The sequence below is a fragment of the Myotis daubentonii genome, chromosome X (assembly GCF_963259705.1).
Source record: "Myotis daubentonii chromosome X, mMyoDau2.1, whole genome shotgun sequence".
Taxonomy (NCBI): domain Eukaryota; kingdom Metazoa; phylum Chordata; class Mammalia; order Chiroptera; family Vespertilionidae; genus Myotis; species Myotis daubentonii.
In genome coordinates, this window is record NC_081861.1 from 92,800,611 (window position 1) to 92,823,521 (window position 22,911).

At 41.4% G+C, this 22,911-nt stretch overlaps 1 protein-coding gene across 3 annotated transcripts in view; it reads left to right on the forward strand.

Annotated features, from left to right (window-relative positions):
• The first annotated feature begins 1,970 nt into the window (after positions 1-1,970).
• OPHN1 (oligophrenin 1) overlaps positions 1,971-22,911 on the forward strand; it is a 571,284-nt gene continuing 550,343 nt past the window's right edge. For 2 of the 3 annotated variants that reach the window (XM_059679643.1, XM_059679645.1), the window contains exons 1-2: positions 1,971-2,646; positions 2,768-2,925. In XM_059679643.1, coding sequence (XP_059535626.1) covers positions 2,772-2,925 — 154 coding nt within the window. In that variant the 5' untranslated portion in view covers positions 1,971-2,646; positions 2,768-2,771. Of the gene's footprint in view, positions 2,647-2,767; positions 2,926-4,672; positions 4,765-22,911 lie in introns of those variants that run through there. The other variant, XM_059679644.1, reaches the window with a different exon arrangement.

Genomic DNA, 22,911 nt, shown 5'->3' on the forward strand with positions numbered 1-22,911 from the left:
GTCACTTAACCTCTCTGACTCAGCTTTCTCATCTTTAAATGGGTACAAAAATAACACCTCACAGGATTGTTTTGAAGATTAGGGAGGTGGGTTATCAGATTATGTAGATGAATGTACCCCCAAAGATGTCATGCTCTAATCCCTGGAACCTGTGTTATCTTATATGGCAAAAGAGACTTTACAGATGTGATTAAGTCAAGGATCTTGAGATGGAGAGATTATCCTGGGTTACTTGGTGGGTCCTTATAAGTGAAAGAGGGAGGCAGGACAGTCAGTGACACCGCAATGTAAAAGACTTGATCACCCAATTGGCATGGATTAGTGGTTGAGTGTTGACCTATGAACCAGGAAGTCAAGGTTCCATTCCAGGTCAGGACACATGTCCGGTTGCAGGTTTGATCCCCAATGTGGGATGTGCAGGAGACAGCTGATCAATGATTCTTTCTCATCATTGATGTTTCTATCTCTCTCTCCCTTCATCTCTGAAATAAATAAAACAAATATATATATGAAAAGACTTGATCAGTCTTTGCTAGCTTTGAAGATGGAGGAAGGGGACTATTGTGTAAGGGGTGTGGGCCACTTTTAGAAGCTGGAAAAGGCAAGGATCTAGATATTTCTTATAGCTTTCAGAAAGAAGACAATCCTTCTGACATCTTGATTTTGGGACAGTGAAGTCCATTTCTGATTTCTGACTTCCAGAACTGTACAATAATAAGTTTGTGGAGCTTTAAGTAACCAAATTTGTAGGTAATTTGTTATAGCAGCAGGATACTAATCTAGGTGATTATTACTCTATTTACAACTCCTTCACTTCTGGTTTTTCTAAACTTTCTTTATAGGGCAATGTAATTTTAAACACTCCTCCAAAATCCAAATGAATCTTTTTGGCCATGTGCACACTATTTTCCAGCAACTAGCTACTATTAATGTCAAGGCAGCCAACTGTTAAGAGTAGCTCCTCTTGCCAGAGTGACTCAGTTAATTGAGCATTATTCCATGCACCGAAAGATTTTGGGTTAGATTCATGGTCAAGACACATATCCAAGTTTCAGGTTCCATCCCAGTTGGGGAGCCTATGGTAGGCAACCAATGGATGTTTCTCTCTCACTCACATCGAGGTCTCTCTGTCTCTCTAAACATGTCCTTAGGTGAGGAGGATTTAAAAAAAGAGTTGTTCTCGTTCTCTGCAATGGACAATGGACAAGGGGCCTCTTAGGTAAGCTGCAAGGCTATATTTAAAACATCCTCTTTAGGTTTTCCACTTCCACATGGAAAATCATGTGCTTTAATCAATGGCTTATGCAATGAGTTGGGTCATAAAAACCGTGCTCTGAGTTCCTCTTCAGTGAAAAGCAAACTCCTAATTATGGCCCTTTATTTATTTATTTATTTTTGGCAAGGGGTTCTGAGCTTAACATAGAAGTCCTAGAGTAGGAGTCACTCCTGCTGGTTGAAGGCCCATCAGAATTAGAGTAATTCCTTAACTAATAAGGAATTTGAAGATTAAATAAATAAATAAATAAATAAATTTATAACACCATAAAAAATAAAAATAAAAAAAATAAAATATTACATGGGTTAAAAAAAAAAAAAGAATTAGAGCGATAGGACCAGGAGAAAGGGTAGAGAAAAAGAAGTTGGTAAGTCAGAGGGAGGTTGTAAGGAAAACAAATAAACAATCCAGCCAGATAGTGGTAAATGAGAGACGGCCTCCCACAATATCTTCCCGGGCTCTGTTTCAGTTTCTGAAATTTTCCACATAAGACTCAAGGGTGGCGCACCTGCCCCTGGAGGCTGGGCTGGGCCCGCGAGCCTGGGGCAGGCTGGAAATGCCTGTCTGGGAAAGCTGCTGCCGGGGCGGGGGTGGTCAGGAGATGGTTGGGAGGAGTCATGCGGCGTGAAGAGGAAAGACTACATCTCCCAGGCCTCCACGCTTTCCAGCTGGAGTCCTAGGGCGCCTACTGCTCCCCAGTTTCCGTAGGGAAGCGCCGGGCTACTGCACCTATTGTGTGTCTCGATCTCGCTCTCCGCTTCCCGCTCGGGTGTCTGTGGAGGAAGGCTACGTTTCATTGCCGCCTCGGCTTAACCCCTCCGGTGCCTAACAGGACAGTAAGCCGGCTCCCTGCGACCAGGAAAAACTCCTGGGAGCTGAAGAACTCGGGTAACAAGACCCTAGGGTGCAAAGAAGTCAGTTGAAGAAGGAGCACGAGTGCTAGGGCTCGGTACCCCAGCTTTGCTGGGGTGGGGCAGAGGCGCTGGCTTTAAGAAGGGGGAGGGGAGAGTGCAATCTGGGTTGCCCGCGGACTTCGGCAAAGGAAATCTGCGAGCTCGGAAGCGAGGAGCTGGGAGGAGAGAGGCGGGGCGGCTCCCATCCCCAGCTCCCGCCCCCGCCTACACCCTGGGCGGGCTGAAGTATTCACGTTTGCACTTAGAAGGATCCCTCCCGTCTCTGGTGGCGAGCTGGGCTGCGGTTTCTGCCGCCGGTCTGGGGAGGTGATGCCTAGGGGGTATGCTGATTGCTAGGCAGCACCCCGCTGGGATCCGACTGCTTTAGTTACCTTTCCTGGTCACCTGAAGCAATCCTAGGATCGCCCGTTTCCGGTTCAGACCAGCCAGGTCTCCCCAGGAATCTCATCAGAACAGGTATCTGTCCTCCAAAGGGGAGGGAGGATGCGAATAATCCATCCCATCAACTAACCCTACTGTGCCACTGATGCTCTTGGTCTTTGTATCTTTCTTTTCTCCTCTCAACCCCCGCCATCAGAACCATGGGGCATCCCCCTCTGGAGTTCAGGGACTGCTATCTGGACAGTCCCAATTTTCGCGAGAGGCTCAAGTGTTATGAGCAGGAGCTGGAGAGGACCAATAAATTCATCAAAGACGTGATCAAAGACGGCAACGCGCTAATCAGCGCAATGAGAAGTAAGTGAAAGGCTTGGGGATGAGGTGTGTCCTTCCTTGATCCGGTGGTTCCGGCCTTCAAGCTTTTCCTCACCGCAGGGGGAAGGGAGGATTTAGAACATTGGGCCTTTACTTTTAGTGGCCTTGACCTTGTAAGACACGATCTATTGCTGTGCCAGGGACCCTCTTGCTCTGCAACTATCATGGCACATTGTTCCAAAGGGACACTCTGCCTGTACTGTCAGACATGTTTAGCATCCATGCCTGCCGCAAGGGGACATCCAAGCTGACCAAGTAACTGCTCCAGCACCTCCTAAAGAATTGGGAACTAGGGTCAGCAGCTTGAGTAGTGGTTTTGCCCTGGTCTCTAGTTGCTACAGGTAAGTGTGGGGACAATAAAACATTCACATGGCAAGTTATTTTCTAAGGAAAGCATGTTTGCCCTGGTGATTTTTTTTAAGTTACTGAGCTATGGTTTTGGTTAAGGTCAGTCTAAGTTCAGAATTACTGGATGGCCTCACATGCCACTGAATTCTGCTTGAGTGTGGAACAAACAAAGACCTGCCTAGTCTCTGGCACAAGGAGCCTACGCCCCAGGGAGCAAATTACAGGGGTAGGGTTGGGAGCCATAGGACTCAAGGAACCTCACCTAGCTTGGCTTTCCCAGTGGTCACAGACAGCTGTGGGATTCCGACCCCCTACCCCCAGTGTGTGGAGTTTTTATTTCTGCAAGTTAGCAGAAGGCTTGGAGTAAGAGAAAGAATAATAAACATCCCCAACAAGAGTGCAGGCAAATCAATCCTTTGTGCCAAAGTATATACCCAGAAGAATGGATAATAGTGATTGGGTGGAGTGATAATTATTTTTTTCTTTTCTTGGCTGAAAGATGATTGTGAAAAATAAAATCAGACTCACTGGCAAAAGTGTCCTGTATGCTTATAACTTCGTTCTGAGTGGATTTATCCCAAACACACTGTGACCAGGTCCAGTGTGGGGACCTTCTTAAGGCAGATGCAGCCAACCAAGAGCAGGGAGGGAGAAAGGCTTGGAGCATCAACACAATGGTAACTACTACCAGCTGGTTTTTGTTATGTAGCTCTTCCAATTTGCCCCTTGGAATCTGTGCTTTCCTGGCACATGCTGTCTGCCTACTTTAGTCAGAATATATAAATTGTCCAAGTGACTGCCTGTCATTTGATTGAATTTGCTCATTTAATGGTTTGTCCTGTTGTGGCAGCACCTTAAAGATGGCGTATTTGATGTTGATCCTTAGAGACTTATAGGCTTTGGGATGTTTCTCCACTGAAGAGTTCACTTAGAGACTAAAGATATGCAGGTTGTGCCAGAAAGGTAGTTAGAAAGGTGAGGGTTCACCAAAAGGAAAAGGGGGGAATGTTCGGGTTTTCTTTTTATTTACTTATTCCAGTAAACTTCTTGGTGCAGTATCCACAGTCAAGTGAAGCTCCTCATAAAGCCCCAGGAAGGCAGTTTATGAAATATAAGGTAACTTGAAAGTATTTGTGTTAAAATAAAATGACCAGCTAAGGCATATCATAGAGATTAAGATTCATAAGAAAAAGTAAACAATTCAATGAAACATTTGAGGAAGGCAAAAGCTTAGTAAGCTAGGAGCAAGAATTAGTTTTATTCTTTCCTTTTCTGAGACTGAGGCTGGTAAGAGTCAACAACTATGCAGGCCTAGACCTTTGAATATGTGCAAAAGATCCAAGAGCTATTTTGACCCAGGGGCCTTCTTGATATTTTACAGTGGTTTTCTGTTTCTGAATATGCATAGAAAGCCCAAAAGAAGACAAGTAGGAAATAAAACCAAGAAGCTAACCCATACTCCATTTCTTTCCTGTAAGCTGCATGATTCTAAAACCGTAATTAGCAAGAGGCAAAGGCTGGATGTTTTTCAGTGTGTTGACCACAGTTATGTTTATACTCCCATTCTGCTTCATGCTGTGCTAGCTGAGCATCGGTTTGAGAGTAGGTGGGGGTGGGAGGAAAAAGAAGAGAACACTGGGAATTGGATTTTTAAGACTTGGTTTACCATCCTGGCTTCATCAACCTGGGATAAAATGGCACAAATCACTTACTTCATCTGTAAAGTAGGGGTAATTATACCCACCTCACAGGACTTTTTTAAGGCTCAAAGAAGGTAATAGATTATGAAAGTGCTTTGTAAATGGAAAGAGATAAATATTGTAAGTTGTTCATAATACATCTTCAGTTTAATAATATATCTGCTGGTGAATGTGTACTTGTCAGGAGGTTTCTGAAGGGAAATGCATCAGCAGATATAGTTGGGAGCATATTTTTGTTATCATCTTGTTGGAAAATGTTACAGCAGTTCATTTTGTATTCATGTGTGTGAATTCATTTTGTCATTTGGAGTCTGGCATTAAAAGTCAGGGAAATGATTGATACCTTATTTATTTAAATTATGAAGCTGACCATGGAATCAAATGGCTAGTGTTTCTAGGAATTAATGAAGCATGGTACATGGTGCTGTAAACCCCCGCTGCAGTTTTTGTGACAGTTGTTAGCCTAGGTGGAACTTGATTTTTACATTTATCCTGCTCAAGTCTGATTTTGTACAGAGCTCTAGATGAGGTTTTAGTCACAACTGTGTGATGCTGAATTTATTAAATGTAGGTCCTGTTTGAATATTTAGATTTGCTTAGCTCTGTGCTCAGAGATAATTGAGGTTATTAATGATATTCAACATGTTTTCCTTGGGAATATGGTTGATTCCCCCTTTAAATTTGATCCAATTATAATTGTTGAAGTATAGGATGAAGCTTATAACTTAAAGTAATGAAAATAAACACACTGCTACTCTGAAGGTGAGTAATATTGCCCTTTTTTCTGTTTGTTCTTTGTTTTTATGTTGGCAGTTTTGGTCCCTGATGTGTCTGAATATTTTCTAAGCTAGGTATTTGGAACAAGTATCCTGTGGCTCCTGCTTATATCCCAATGGAACATGATATACCTTATAATTGTTATTTATAGTTCCATAAATACATACCATTCATTCAGTAAATATTTTTGCACATACTATGTTCAAGTCATTGTTCTCAGGGCTATTAAATATGTGACAGAGTGAGTCACAGATGGATCCTGCCCTAAGGAGTTCACAGACAAGATATAGGGAGAGATCAGTATTGTATAAGGTAGTAAATATGGATCAGAGCCATAAGAGTGGGACAGGTAGATACCATTGTGTGTGACATCAGAAGGAGAGCTCATTTCCCAATGGGAGGACAAAGAAAAAGGAAGAAGGAGCATTGGAATTGGTCAGAATGAATAACACTTACCACTTGTTTAACTGTTCCCACGTGTAATGTATTCAAATCTTGCAACAGCTTTAAGAGGTAAGGATTATTATTCTCATGTTATAGATGAGAAAACTGACCATTAGAGGCCTTATATAACTTTCTCTACTAATAAGGGCAAAAGTCTGAATTAGAACCCAGACCTGACCCTAAAGCCCTGCTTATTTTCTTTCTTTTTTTTTTTTAATATATTTTATTGATTTTTCACAGAGAGGAAGGGAGAGAGATAGAGAGAGTTAGAAACATCGATCAGCTGCCCCTTGCACATCCCCCACCGGGGATGTGCCCGCAACCCAGGTACATGCCCTTGACCGGAATCGAACCCGGGACCTCTCAGTCCGCAGGCTGACGCTCTATCCACTGAGCCAAACCGGTTTTGGCGCCCTGCCTATTTTATTACATTGCACTGTATTCAGGACAGGGCATTTATTGGAGTAGTAATGACACAGAATGTAAAGGGACAGCAAATAATTCAAGTCATATGGAATATGAGGTGCAGGAAGGGAAGTTTGGGAGATAAAGTTAGAATGGAGGGTGAGGAACTGTTAAATACTTCAGACTTAAAAATACATATATATTTTTTATTGATTTCAGAGAGGAAGGAAGAGGGAGAAAGGGATAGAAACATCAATGATGAGAGAGAATAATCGATTGGCTACCTCCTGCACACCCCACACTGAGGTTCGAGCCTGGAACTCAGGCATGTGCCCTGATCAGAAATTGAACTGTGACCTTCTGGTTCATAGGTTGATGCTCAACCACTGAGCCACGCTGACCGGGTACTTCAGACTTTTTAAAATTAAACTTATTGGGGTGACATCATATGATTCTTAACTTTTTCTGTCTGTCTTATTTCACTTAGCATAATATTCTCAGGGTCCATCTATGTTGTTGCAAATGACAGTATTTCATCTTTTCTTATGGCTGAGTAGTATCCCATTATATATATATGTACCACATCTTCTTTATCCAATCATCTATCAAGGGACACTCCAGTAGTTTCCATGTCTTGGCCACCATGAATGATGCTGCAATTAACTTTTCTTCATAAGCAGGGAGTACTAAAATGTTTTTGATGGGAGAGAGGCATGGATTGAGCTGTGTGTTATAAAGATTCATCTGATAGTGATGGGTAAGGTGTTAGCAATTTCACACAAATATTCGTGACTTTTCAGCAGTTAATTGGCAGCTTAAATTTTCTTTGATGTAGCGCAGGGGTCTGCATGTGAGCTTATATAAAGGGTCATATTTTAGGCTTTGAGGGCCATGCAGTCACTGTGGCAATTAACTAATTGCCATTGTTATGAGAAAACAGGTATAGAAAATACGTATATGAAATGAGAATGGCTGTCTTCTAATAAAACTTGATTAGCATTGAAATGTGAATTTCACATAACTTTTACATGTCACAGAATATTATTCTTCCTTTGAATTTTTCAATTGTTTAAAAATGCAAAAACCATTGTCAGCTCAGCTAGGGTACATACAAAAATAGGTGGCGGGCTGGGTTTGTCTCTGGTTGTAGTTTGTGGACCTCTGATATAACTAGTTAACCTAAAAAAAAAACCTAAGTGGATTTTTATGGGTAAGGCAGTGAATATGGCTATTGGGAAAATATTTCACATTTTCTATCAACTAGTTTTACTTTGTTAATTATGCCTGCTCTAGATTCAGGGATCACAGGCTCAAATGCTGTGAGAGGCCAAGGAGAAAACAGAAAAATATGAAGCTCTTGGAAGTGGGTTGATAGGATTGGAGTGATTGGGGTAAAATATGGCAGCCTTACCCCATTCAAAAGGTCTTTACTTACTTTAAAAAAAATGTGCTACCTAAATAAAATATATTCATAGCCTAAATTCAATTAGGCAACTCCTGAGCTAGATGATCTACCTGTATCAGTCTGTGAGTCTTGGACTTTAATTGGCTGGGAAGGTGGAAGGTAACAGAAATTTCTCTGTGGAAGTACCACTGTACACTGTTTGCAAGTGATTAAGGCAGGAGGATGGTATAATGGGAAAAAAATCATAGAAATGATGTCTAGATATCTGGGTATGGTGCTAATTCTGCTTCTAATGGAATCTGTGACCTTGGTAAGTTATTTCACTGGGGCCCTAGGTCTGCAGCTTTATAAAGGTGGGGACCTATACGCTCACATTCAGCTCTGACATTCCATGACTTTTTGTTTTTTTAAATCCTTGTCCAAGGTTATGTTTTTACTGACTTTTAGAGAGAGAGGAAGGAGGAAGAGATAGAGGGGGAGGGAGAGAGGGAGAGAGAGAGAGAAAGATAGAGAGACACATCAATATGAGAGAAACATCGATTGGTTGCTTCCCGTATGCACCCTACCTGGGGATTGAACCCACTACCTAGGTATGTGCCCTGAACAGGAATTGAACCCACAACTTTTTGGTATATGGGACGATGCTCCAGTCAACTGAGTCATCTGGCCAGGTCTCCTGACTTTTTTTAAATTGCATTCTATATTGTATTTTAATCATTTGGGAAATGAATAACCCAATTATAGCTTCTAACTTTATGCCTACATAAAATTGCAAAATTATTTTAGTGTTCATGACAATATTTAATTAACAATTTTTATTTATTTTTTATTATTTTTTTAATATATTTTATTGATTTTTTACAGAGGAAGGGAGAAGGATAGAGAGTTAGAAACATCGATGAGAGAGAAACATCGATCAGCTGCCTCCTGCACACCACCCACTGGGGATGTGCCCCCAACCAAGGTACATGCCCTTGACTGGAATCGAACCTGGGACCTTTCAGTCCGCAGGCCGACGCTCTATCCACTGAGCCAAACCGGTCAGGGCTAATTAACAATTTTTAAAAAATTTAAAAATTAAGTAGCTGTCAATACCAGAGGATGACATAACCTTATATGTATGTACGTTTGTATATATAAAAGAGATAGAAAGAAGAATTACTTCACTAAGCCCACACATATATATGCACAGCCATACATACATAGGCTGTCTTGTACTAATGAAAACTTATGTATTAAAAGAATATAAAAGATATATTCTGTATTAAAAGTATACATAAAGTTGATGAAGTTGAAATTACTGGTATAACTTTTACAACCCACTCTTAAATATTTACAAAAAAATGTCCCCTTTCTTACATGTTATTCTTTTGAACACAAGAGTTTTAGATGTTTAGTTGACCTTTTGGGTTTCTGTTTAGCTCTTGCTTTGATACCTGGGGCACCTATCTGGTAAGTGATTGGTTTCCTGGAAGGATGGGTTGATTCCATCTTTGAGGTGAATTTGATATTGCATATACTTATTGGAGTCATCTTTAGCTTGGCACAGAGAGAACCTGGGTGTTAGTTCCAACCCTGCTATTAGCTAGCTATATAACATTGAATAAGCTTTTAGTTTCATCAGCCTGAGTTTTCCCATTTGTAAAATTAGAGGTCTGGTCATTGAGCTTCAGGGTTCCTTTTGGCATGATCATTTTTTCTGGACTGTCAACTATCTTGCTCAAATAGTTAGACCAACCTCAATAGATTCTAACAAAAACTTTAGAGCCAATTTATCTTTAATCTGGGAGAGTGGGCAAAAGGAAACTCTAACTGCTGTGTCCAACATGAGCAGATGACTTGAACTGTGCTAGCCTATCTGATTATCCTCTTGATACATTCATGTATCTTGACAGGTGTTAACCTGATGCCCTTCAGTTCTGTCCTGAATAGCTCTATAGTGAGGGAGAACAAAGCATTTAATCCCTTTGGGGTGGGTGTAGTGCCATGGTGTGCAGGGAGGAGTTGGTTATGTAATATACATTCTCAGTCTGCAGACATCCTGTCATGATCCCAGTGATATTTGATTAGTGCCTTGGAGCACATGGAGTTACTTTAGATATCCTCCAGAGTAACTCAGATCAGTGTAATGAGTATGTGTTATGGTATGTTATGGTATGTTAGTATGTTAGTAGAGATGAAGCAATGTCAAATGGAATTTGGTGGAGACTATGTTGTCATGTTTATTGGAGGTCCTCAGCAAACCAGATTCCTAAGTAACTAGACTGGGGTGAGTTCTGTGAGAACTAAGGTGGAAAGTGAACCAAGCCAGGCTTTCAGTGTGACCATGTATAGAAGCTGTGTTTTTTTAAGGGATGGGGGATGGTGTTGGGGTAGGATAAGGAAGTTTATGGCTTGACCTGCTTGTTAAGAAAAGTTTTCCAATCAGAGTTAAGAGTGATGAAGGAAAATTACCTTGTAGCTTCATTTTTATAGCCTCATTTTTAAAGCATAGCCAGAATTTTTTGTTTAATCTAACATCTGTTTCTCTAATCAGTTAATACAGAAATTTCCTAAAAGCCCATGAGGATCTGGAAACATATTTTTCCAGGGGAGTACTCTGGAAATCTTGAGCTAATTTTTTTGTGTGGGGTGGATGGTCTCATGATGCTTTATCTGGCTTACATCAAGTGTTAAAGCCTTGCATAATGTAAAGGCAATTCAATAAGGTTTTACTAAGCACCTACTTATGTGTCAGGCACTATCCTGGAAATTGGGGATACAATGATGAATAAGATTGCTATGAGCATACATTAAATACTTGATTACCCACTTAAATAATTTATTTTTTATTTTTTTAAAATATATTTTATTGATTTTTTACAGAGAGAAAGGGAGAGAGATAGATAGGTAGAAACATCGATGAGAGAGAAACATCGATCAGTTGCCTCCTGCACATCTCCCACCGGGGATATGCCCGCAACCCAGGTACATGCCCTTGACCGGAATCGAACCCGGGACCTTTCAGTCCGCAGGCCGACGCTCTATCCACTGAGCCAAACCGGTTTCGGCCCCACTTAAATAATTTAATTACAATTGTGAGAAGAGCTACAAAGAAGTTGAGTGTATGATATATATTCTATCACATGTTACAGAGTGGGGCTTTGTGGGGATAAAAAGGAGCTAGACCAGTGGTTGCCAACCTTTCGGACCTCACGGTCCACCACTGATCATCAGACCACCAGTTGGCGACCACTGCTCCAAAAGTTTCCTTAAACCAGTGGTTGCCAACCTTTCAGACCTCACAGATCATCAGTGGTCCACAGATCACTGGTTGACGACCGCTGAGATAGACCATGGGGATGTAACTGTCCATAGGGGAAAAGAATAAACCAAGGAAGAAGAGCTCCTAAGTCAAAGCTCCCAGTTTTACTCTCTTGGTAGTTAATGGCCCTGGTAATGAGCAATACTTTTTACCTAATGCTTCTTTCTTCTTTTATAAATATACTAGAGGTCCAGTGCATGAAATTCGTGCCCGGGTAGGGTCTCTAGGCCTGGCTGGCGATCAGGGCCAGTCAGGACCTCCGGCTGCCGCTGGGGCTTCCCTTGCCTGGCTGCTGGCTGCCAGCCAGGGCCTTCCTTCGTTTTTCGCTGCCCTCTGGTGGTCAGTGCACATCATAGTGAGCGATTGAATTCCTGGTCTCCCTGTCGAAATCCTGAGGGGACACTTTGCATATTAGCCTTTTATAAATATAGATAAAAATGTTTTTTTTTTAATAGGTAGCACATGAACATGGTACAAAATTCAAAAGGTACAAAAGGGTAAATCTTTTCCCTCCTCCTATGTCCAGTTCCCCCGCTCTTCACTTTAGAGGCAACAAGTGGCAACTGCTTGTTGAGCCTTAAAAACACTATCTCAGTGCTTCTTTCAACGTCTGCTTTCTCAGGATTGTGTTCTATTGTAGGCAAATTTCCAGGCACACTCTGACAAGATTTCTTTCAGATTGTACTTGGAGGGGATGGTAGACTAAAGATCTCAGAAAATCAACTCCTCCATAAAAGCAAAACAAAAACCAAAAAAACCAAAAAAACTTCACTACCAAAAATTGTCACAATCAACTTTTTCAGAGCTCATGAAATTAGCCAAAAGTCTTGCAATAATCTGAAGAGTATTTCTTGATGAAAACATGGTGAACCTCTGAAGCATCAGGGATTTTGGCATTTTAACTTACCTTGCCTCCCATTTAATTCTCAAGACCTTTCTGGTAGCCTTGAAAACCCATAGCTTCATAACCACAGCAGCTGTGGAAACCAGCAGCCTTTCAGTACCTGAGGGGGAAGACTCAGTTTGTACCTCCTCAAAACCTCACATATCCACAGAGCTCATACCCACAATCTTGTAACTACTTAACCTATTTCAAAATTACCTAGAAAAGCCCCATTCATAGGGCTTCTCATTATGTCACCTGACTTGGAGCTAGCTCAGTGGGAAAAGTTCTGTCCTCAGGGTTTTTAAGACCTGAGAGGACACCAGTTTCTCTCCTCTGGCTGAACTTGAGGCAGAGTTATAAATTGCCTGGGTGAGTGTTGAAGGAATGTCCTAACATACACATAGAACCCTTCAGCAAAAGGAAGTAGATTTAATGGTTCAAGACATTTAATGAGATTTATGAACACTCACTAGCTGGCCACTAAGATAACCAAGCAGAGACTTCAGTGTCTACACACTATAGGGAATATAAATATTACAGAATTAGTCCAAGAAAGATACTAAACAAGCAAACAATGACAAAAACAATAACAAGAAAACCTGGGGGTCAGAAACTGATTTCCAAAATACCACATTATATTGTCTAAAATATCCAATTTTCAATTAAAAAATGATCAGACATACAAAGAAACAGAAAAGTATGGTCCTTACACAGGAAAAAAAGCAATCAGTGAAAACTCCCTGATAGGGCCTAAATGTTGGAATTTAGACAAAAATTTAAATCAGGTAATGGAAGTATATTTAATGACATAAAGGAAACCATGTCTGAAGATTTAAAGGAAAGCATGAGAACAGTGTCTCACCAAAGACACACTCTAAGGACATACAAATTATTAAAAAGCACCAGATAGAAATTCTGTAGTTGAAAGTAAAATAACTGATATAAAAAATTCACTACATGGGCTCTACAATAGATTTGAGCTGGAAGAAAAAAGGAACTGTAGAACTTGAAGATAAGTAAGTCAACTGAGATGATCTAGTCTGAGCAACATAAACAAAAAAATGATTAAAATTAATAGAGCTACAAAAACTGTGGGACACCATGAAGTGAATCAATGGGGGTCCCAGAAAGGAGCAGAAAGAATATTTGAAGGCATAATGGCTTAAAAAATTCTTAATATTTGATGAACAACACTAATCTCCAGATGCATGAAGCTCAACAAATTCTAAATTGGATAAACTTAAGAAGAGCTATACCTAGGTCCATTATAGTCAAACTGACAAAAACTAAAGACAGAATCTTGAAAGAAGCAAGAGGGAAATGACTCATCAGGTGACCATTCAATTAGATCAAGAGCTGACTTATCCTTAACCATGTAAACCAGAAGGCAAAGTACTGGCAAGAGAATGACAACCAAGAATTTTATGTTCATTAAAACTGTCATTCAAAAATAAGGGAGAAATTAATACATCGTCAGAGAAATAAAAACAAAAACAATTTGTCACTACCAGACCTGCCCCACAAGAAATACTAATGGGAATCCTTCAGAATAAAATGAAAGTATGATAGATGGTAACTAAAATCTGCACAAAATATTAGGAGTGAATTAATCATCAAGATGGTGATGTAAATGTGGTACTCACATCTTCCCACAACCACATCAAAATTACAATTAAAATACAGAACAACCATCATTCAGATCCATCTGAAATCTGACTGAATGGGAGCCCTGCAACTAGAGAATTAAACAAGAAACCACATAGAGACTAATAGGAGGGGCAGAGGTGCAGAACGGGCTGGTCTGACACCCAGGTGTGGCATTTTTATTTTTATTTTTTCAATCGGAAGGGATATCTTGGCTGAGGCCTCCCATGAGGAGGAAGGGGTCTCAATCCTACACCAGAACTGTCAGCCCGGGTTCCAGTGCTAAGAAGAGAAGTCCCTGTAACTTTGGGCTGTAAAAACCATCAGTTCCTCTTAAAGGGCCCATACATGGACTTACTCAAACTCACTCGTCTGAGCTCCAGTGTTAGGGCAGCAGCTTGAAAGGATCCAGGAACATTGGGAAGGAACTAAACTGTCTGGCATCAGTGCAAGACTGTGGGATAGCTTTCCCCCAGACAAAAGTGCTGGCAGAGGTCATTGTTGCTATGCAGAAACCTCCCTCGCCACAGAGTTGACAGGCACTATATCTGAGTTTGCATCAACCTGGCCCACACTGTTTGCCCTGCCGTGGTGATTCTGTGAGATCCTGTACCACCCAATTTGTAGGTCCACCCAAGCTGCATGCAGGGGCTTTTCCATATGAATGGCCTGTCCTGGCTCAGGCTTCAGACTTTCCTAAACTCTCAAATAAGTAGCACCTGGACTCAGTGTGCACCATACCTCTCGATAAGTGGCCCCAGGCCCGGCACTAGCAGCAGCTTTCCAAGGTTCACAGTTTGGCCTCTCCTGGGCACCTTCAAGACCAACATAAGTAGCAGCCATCTGCAGATAACTCTGTAGCTCATTCTTAGAAGCCCCAGAGCCAGGGCACTTGGTGGACAGCTTTAGACCACACCAGATTACTTCTCTACCACATCCAAAAGTGACACACTCAAGGGGTAGACCAACTGAGCACCAAAGTCCCACTGAAGCAAGTCCTGCTCTACAGGGGTGTCTTCTGCACAGCAGCTCTTCTAATGTTGTTGCAGCTGGCCCTTACAGCCAATTGGCCTGGGGATCTTTTCCTCCCACTGACACCAACAGCAATCAAGACTCAACTACAACAGGATAATGCACACAGCCCATGTAGGGGTGCACCTAGAGTGCCTAGCTCAGGTGACTGGGGAGGCTGAGCCATTGGGCCTTATAGGACACCTACTGCCCAAGACAACTCTACCAATTCCAGGAGACATTGCAACTCTATCTAATACATAGAAACAAACACAGGGAAGCAGTCAAAATGTGGAGACAAAGAAGCATGTCACAGATGAAAGAACACTAGAAACCTGCAACAAAAGAACTAAATGAAATGGAAGAAAGCAAACTACTTGATAGTTTAAAACGATGGTTATAACGATGGTCAAGGAACTTAGTGAAAGTCTCAAAGAACTTTATTTTTTTATTTTTTATTTTATTTTATTTTTTTATTGCTTAAAGTATTACAAAGGGTATTACATATGTATCCATTTTATCCCCCCGCCTTAGACAGTCCCCTAGCCTCCCCTATCCCCCAGTGTCTTATGTCCATTGGTTATGCTTATATGCATGCATACAAGTCCTTTAGTTGATCTCTTACCCCCCTACCTCCTGCCCCCCAACCCTCCCTGGCCTTCCTGCTGCAGTCTGACAATCTGTTTGAGGCAGCTCTGCCTCTGTATCTATTATTGTTCAAAAGTTTATAATGGTCTCTATTGTCCATGAATGAGTGAGATCATGTGGTATTTTTCCTTTATTGACTGGCTTATTTCACTTAGCATAATGCTCTCCAGTTCCATCCATGCTGTTGCAAATGGTAAGAGTTCCTTCCTTTTTAGAGCAGCATAGTATTCCATCGTGTAGATGTACCACAGTTTTCTAATCCATTCATCTACTGATGGGCACTTAGGCTGTTTCCAGATCTTAGCTATGGTGAATTGTGCTGCTATGAACATAGGGGTGCATATATCCTTTCTGATTGGTGTTTCTGGTTTCTTGGGATATATTCCTAGAAGTGGGATCACAGGGTCAAATGGGAGTTCCATTTTCAGTTTTTTAAGGAAACTCCATACTGTCCTCCATAGTGGCTGCACCAGTCTGCATTCCCACCAGCAGTGCACAAGTGTTCCTTTTTCTCCACATCCTCTCCAGCACTTGTCGTTTGTTGATTTGTTGATGATAGCCAGTCTGACTGGTGTGAGATGGTACCTCATTGTTGTTTTGATTTGCATCTCTCGGATGATTAGTGACATTGAGCATGTTTTCATATGTCTCTTGGCTTTCTGAATGTCCTCTTTTGAAAGGTGTCTGTTTAGGTCCTTTGCCCATTTTTTGATTGGATTGTTTATCTTCCTTTTGTTAAGTTGTATGAGTTCCCTATAAATTTTGGAGATTAGGCCCTTATCAGATATGTCATTGGCAAATATGTTTTCCCACACAGTGGGTTTTCTCGTTGTTTTGTTGATGGTTTCTTTTGCTGTGCAGAAGCTTTTTATTTTGATGTAGTCCCATTTGTTCATTTTCTGTTTAGTTTCAAGTGCCCTAGGAGCTGTATCAGTGAAGAAATTGCTTCGGCATATGTCTGAGATTTTGTTGCCTTTGGATTCTTCTAGAATTTTTATGGTTTCCTGTCGTACATTTAAGTCCTTTATCCATTTTGAGTTTATTTTTGTGTATGGTGTAAGTTGGTGGTCTAGTTTCATTTTCTTGCATATATCTGTCCAATTTTCTCAACACCATTTATTGAAGAGACTATCTTGGCTCCATTGTATGTTCTTGAAAGTCTCAAAGAACTTAGTGAGAGTGTCAAAGTCCTTAGTGAGAACATCAAAGACATAAAAAAGAACCTGTCAGAAATGAAGGACAAACTAACTGAAATGAAGAATAATTTATAGAGAATCAACAGTAGAATAGAGGATACTGAGAATCAAATTAGTGGTTTTGAATATGAGAAAGCAAAATCACCCAATCAGAAGAGCAAAGAGAAAAAAGAATCCAAAAATATGAAGATATAGTGTAAAAAGCCTCTGGGATAACTTCAAGCATCATAGGGGTACTGGAAGGAGAAAAGAGAGAACAAGATATTGAAAATCTATTTGAAGAAATAATGATAGAAAACTTCCCCTACCTGGTGAGAGAAATAGACTTATAAGTCCAGGAAGTGCAGAGAGTCCCAACCAAGAGGAACCCAAAGAGGCCCACACCGAGACACATCATTTAAATGCCAAGGGTTAAAGACAGAGAGAATCTTAAAATCAGCAAGAGAAAAGCAGGTAGTTACCTACAAGGGAGTGCCAATATGAATGTCAGCTGATTTCTCAACAGAAACTTTGCGGGCCAGCAGAGAATGGCAAGAAATACTCAAAGTGATGAAAAGCAAGGACCTACAATCCAGATTACTCTACCCAGCAAAGCTATCATTTAGAATTGAAAGTCAGATAGAGTTTTACAGAAAAGAAAAAAGCTAAAGGAGTTCACAACCACCAAACCAGTATTACATGAAATGTTGAAGGGTCTTTTTTAAAAAGAAGTAGAGGAAGAAGGAAAAAAAATAAGAATAATAAAATGGCAATAAATACATATCTATCAACAATTGAATTTAAAAATAAGAAAAAACAGACCTAGCTGGTTATGCTCAATGGCTAGAGCATTGGCCTGTGGACTGAAGGGTCCCAGGTTTGATTCCAGTCAAGGGCACATGCCCAGGTTGCTGGCTCGATCCCCAGTGGGGGGCATGCAGGAGGCAGCCAATCAATGATTCTCTCATCATTGATGTTTCTTTTTTTAATGTTTATTATTATTATTTTTGATTAATAAAATCTTTATTGTTCATATTCTTACATTTGTTCCTCTTTTTCCCCTCCATAACTCCCCTCCACACAGCTCCCACCCCACCCTCCTCCCTCACTCCCCACCCACTGTCCTCATCCATAGGTGCATGATTTTTGTCCAGTCTCTTCCCACATCCCCCTCACCCCTTTCCCCCCAAGAATAGTCAGTCCACTCCCTTTCTATGCCCCTGATTCTATTATAATCATGTTCATTCTGTTCATCAGATTATTCACTTGATTTTCAGATTCACTTGATTTTCAGATTCACTTGTTGATAGATGTGTATTTGTTGTTCATAATTTGTATCTTTACCTTTTTCTTCTTCTTCCTCTTCTTAAAGAATACCTTTCAGCATTTCATATAATACTGGTTTGGTGGTGATGAACTCCTTTAGCTTTTTCTTGTCTGTGAAGCTCTTTATCTGACCTTCAATTCTGAATGATAGCTTTGATGGATAAAGTAATCTTTGTTGTAGGTTCTCGGCATTCATCACTTTGAATATTTCTTGCCACTCCCTTCTGGCCTGCAAAGTTTCTGTTGAGAAATCAGCTGACAGTCGTATGGGTACTCCCTTGTAGGTAACTGACTGTCTTTCTCTTACTGCTTTTAAGATTCTCTCTTTGTCTTTTGCTCTTGGCATTTTAATTATGATGTGTCTTGGTGTGGTCCTCTTTGGATTCCTTTTGTTTGGGGTTCTCTGCGCTTCCTGGAGTTGTAAGTTTATTTCTTTCACCAGGTGGGGGAAGTTTTCTGTCATTATTTCTTCAAATAGGTTTTCAATATCTTGCTCTCTCTCTTTTTCTGGCACCCCTATAATTCAGATGTTGGTACGCTTGAAGCTGTCCCAGAGGCTCCTTACACTATCTTCGTATTTTTGGATTCTTTTTTCATTTTGCTTTTCCGGATGGGTGTTTTTTGCTTCTTCGTATTTCAAATCTTTGACTTGATTCTTGCAATCCTCTAGTCTGCTGTTGGGAGTCTGTATAATATCCTCTATTTCAGTTAGTGTATGCTTAATTTCCAGTTGGTCCTTTATCATAACATCAAGGTTCTGACTAGATTTCTTGAGGAGCTCACTACATTTATCGGCGGTCTCACCAGTCTTTTTGAGGGTCTTACAAAATTTATCGGCGGCTTCTAGAAAGTTCTTGAAAAACCTTAAAAGTGTGGTTTTGAACTCTATATCCAGTAGTTTGCTTTCCTCCATTTCTGTCATTTGTCACCTGTTTCTTTGTCTCCGCATTTTTTATGCTTCCCTGTGTTGATAAAGTGGTTTTCTGTGCTAAGTGTCCTCTAGGGCCCAGTGGTTTAGCCTCCCCAATTACCTGAGGAGGACACTCTTGCTGCACCCCCTTGTGGGCTTTGTGCACAGTCTTGTTGTAGTTAAGCCTTCATTGTTGTAGTTAACACTGGGAGGGAATGACCTCCAGGCCAATTGGTTGTGAGAATCAGCTGTGTCTGCAGTGAGAGAACTTCTGTGCTGGAGACACCCCTCTGGGGCAGGACTTGCTTCAATGGGGCTTTGGTGCTCACTGGATCTGCCCCCTGAGTGTGTCCTTTAAAGGTCTGAGGAGCTGCAAACTGGATGATCCCACTCTGACCACTGGGGACACTCGCTCCTGGATCTCTAGGGAGGTGCTAATCTAGCCTTTGCCTCAGGCTATCCAGCAAAAGCCTCCATGCAGGGCTTGGGCGGGGCAGGGCGGGTCCCACAGGATCCAAAGGGCGGAGTGAGCAATTATGGCTGCTCTCAGTCCTGCCCTCAGAGGCTCTGCTTCTCAGTGTCCCGGTAATCGCTGCAAGCACTTCCGAGAGAAAGCTGCCCTCGAGTTCCGACCGATGCCAGACAGTCCCGCTTCTCTGGTATTAGTCTGGGTCCCCAAAGACTCGCCCGGAACTGGAGCTCAGAGCCTGAGACTCCCTCCCGATTGAAAAAGACAACCGCGCCCTCAGCCGCCAGCCTGCTCCTCATGCACCTCCGCACCTTAGTATTTTACTTCCTCACTACTCCTCCTCTGAGTCTCGGTATGCTTTTCTCTTTCCTTCTAGTTGTAGACTTTCCACTCAGTGGTTCCGGATGATGTCCGTTCCGTCTTTTAGTTGTATTTTTGAAGTGGTTGTGCGAGGCAGCAAACTCCGGTGTTTACCTATGCCGCCATCTTGGTTTCTCCTCCTGTTTTTTAAGTTCTTTTTCCAGTTGCTACTCTGCATGGATATTTTTTTCCTACTTTGTTCTTCTAGCTCACTGATGCAGTCCTCTGCTTCTTCTAATCTACTGTTGATTCTTTCTATTGTGTTCTTTCTTTATTTACTTATTTATTTATTTAAAAATATATTTTTATCATTTCAGAGAGGAAGGGAGAGGTAGAGAGATAGAAACATCATTGACGAGAGAGAACCATTGATCGGCTGCCTCCTGCATGTCCCCTAGTGGTGATTGAGCCCACAACCTGGGCATGCGCCCCTGGCTGGAATCGAACCCGGGACCCTTCAGTCTGCAGGCCAATGCTCTATCCACTGAGGCAAACCAGCCAGGGCTCTATTGTGTTCTTTATTGCAGCAATGTCATTTTTCACTTCTTGGTTGTTCTTCATATTCTCTTGGTTCTACACATATTGTTGAATTTGTCTTCCATCCTTTTTAGTGTCCTTATGACCATTGTTCTGAATGCCTTCTCTGACATGTTGCTTGCCTCTATTTTGTTTACTTCCTCTTCTAGTGATTCCTTGTTTTCTTTTGTATGGGAGCTGTTTCTTTGTCTCCTCTTGTTTGCTCCTTGCAGGTTGTCTGGTTATGTGTAGCTCTCTCTCCTATGTTGACTTCGAGGCACAACATACAACATGACAAGACACAATGCACAGGGCACCAAATACAAATGTATTCACAATACCAATAATCCCAAATAAAGGTGACCACCAGAGAAAAGGGAATTACAGGAGAGAAAAGAGTCCAAAACTGATATCGAGAAGAGGAAAAAATGTAAGAGAGAAAAGAAAGAGAAGAAAAAAGTAGGGTGAAAAATTATATGTATATGGCAGAAAACTCCAAAAAACTAACAGCTAATCCAAAAAATGCAAACAACAAACACTCTGAGATGAATGCAAACAACAAACAACAGCTAATCGAAAAAAATGCAAGCAAGAAACACCCAAACAACAAACACCCAGCTGAATCTGAGGAGGCAGAACTCTCTCTAGGCCAGTGGTTCTCAACCTTGGCTGCACATTAGAATCACCTGGAAATCTTTTTTTTTCTTCTTTATTGTTTTATTGCTTAAAGTATTACAAAGGGTATTACATATGTGTCCTTTTTTTTCCCCCCGCCCTTGACAATCCCCTGGCCTCCCCTACCCCCCAGTGTCTTATGTCCATTGGTTATGCTTATATGCATGCGTACAAGTCCTTCAGTTGATCTCTTACCCCCCTCTCTCTTGCCCCCCCAACCCTCCCTGGCCTTCCTGCTGCAGTTTGACAATCAGTTTGAGGCAGCTCTGCCTCTGTATCTATTTTTGTTCATAAGTTTATAATGGTCTTTATTATCTATGAATGAGTGAGATCACCTGGAAATCTTTTTAAAATCCTGACTACTGGGCCTCTCCTCTGGAAATTCTGTTTCTTTGTTATGGGGTGCGGCTACAACATTAGTAACAAAGAAACAGAATTTCCAGAGGATGAGGCCCAGAAATCAGGATTTAAAAAAGATTCCCAGGTGATTCTAATGTGAAACCAAGGTTGAAAACCACTTCTCTAGGCGATCTCTGACCTTCCATCCATGGATTGACTCACCAGGTATATTTAATTCACCAATTCCGGCTGGATGTTGTTCATTCAAGCTGCTCCTTCTATCTGCTCTGTGAGAATGCAGATCCTGTCCGCATATTTGGTGCCACTCTGTCTCCCGCTGGACAGACTTTTTAGGCACCTGTGGCTGGGGAGGCTGGAGTCTCGGTGTTTGTGGGTTCGCAGCTGAGGTAGCTGGTCCGTGGGCGATGTGGTTGTAGGGTCCTGGGAGGTAACTAAGGTCTCCCCTGTTGAAGGTAAAGCTGGACTTTTGATCACAGCTGCTGTCCCCTTCAAGGTGGCACAGTCTCTGCAGTGGAGCCAGCTGCTCTGGGAGAAATTTCAGCAGTAGTAGAGGCTGCCCAACCACGGGAGCCTGGTCTGCGAGTCCCCACAGTCCTGTGGAATAGAGGTGTCCCTCACTCACAAATATAGATACTCCCTGCACGTCCACGCACTCGTGTTTTGCTCTCTGACTCACACACTATCTTGTAGCCTGCCCTCCTGTCAGCTGCCATCTTGAATCTTTGCTTTTTATTATTCTTATCATTGATGTTTCTATCTCTTTCTCCCTCTCCTTTCCTCTCTGAAATCAAGAAAAATATATCTTTTAAAAATCAAAATAAATAAAGAAGGAATCTAATAAACAGAATAAACTGATGAATAAAATAGAACCAGAGGCATGGAAACATGGAACAGACTGTGGAATCTCAGAGAGAAGAGAGGGGAGTGGTAAGAATTAACCAAATAACTCATTTGCATATATGCTTTACCCATGGACACAGACAATAGGGTGGTGAAAGCCTGAAGTGGGTGAGATCTGGGTGGAGGAGTGCAATGGGGGAACATCTGTAATACTCTCAATAATAAAGATAAGAAATAAAAAATAAAACATAAGAGATAAAATAATATTACCAGCACCAGTAAATGTAACTATATAGGTAGACATAAAAAACAGTATAACTTTCTCTTTTTTTGGTAAACTCCACCTGAGCATATTCTATCCATTGATTTTTAAATAAAGTGGAAGGAAGGGGTGAGACCAAGAGAAATATCAACATGAGAGAGACACATCAATTGGTTGCTGCCCACACATGCCCCAACTGGGGCTGGGGATCGAGCCTGCAACCAAGGTACATGTTCTTGACTGCAATCGAACCTACGACCCTTCAGTCCACAGGCAGATGTTCTAACCACTGAAGAAACCAGCTAGTGCTAACTGCCTTTTTTAGTTACTCCTTTCTTCCCTGATTAAAATGACCACTGTTTAATGTAGTAGTTATAAAACTATTGATGAGCTTATGGTATATAAAGATGCAAAATGTATAAAAATATATAGCATAAAGCAGGGGGGGGTGGGAAATGAGTATATTGGAGCAGAATTTCTGTATGCTTTCTAAATTATGTTTA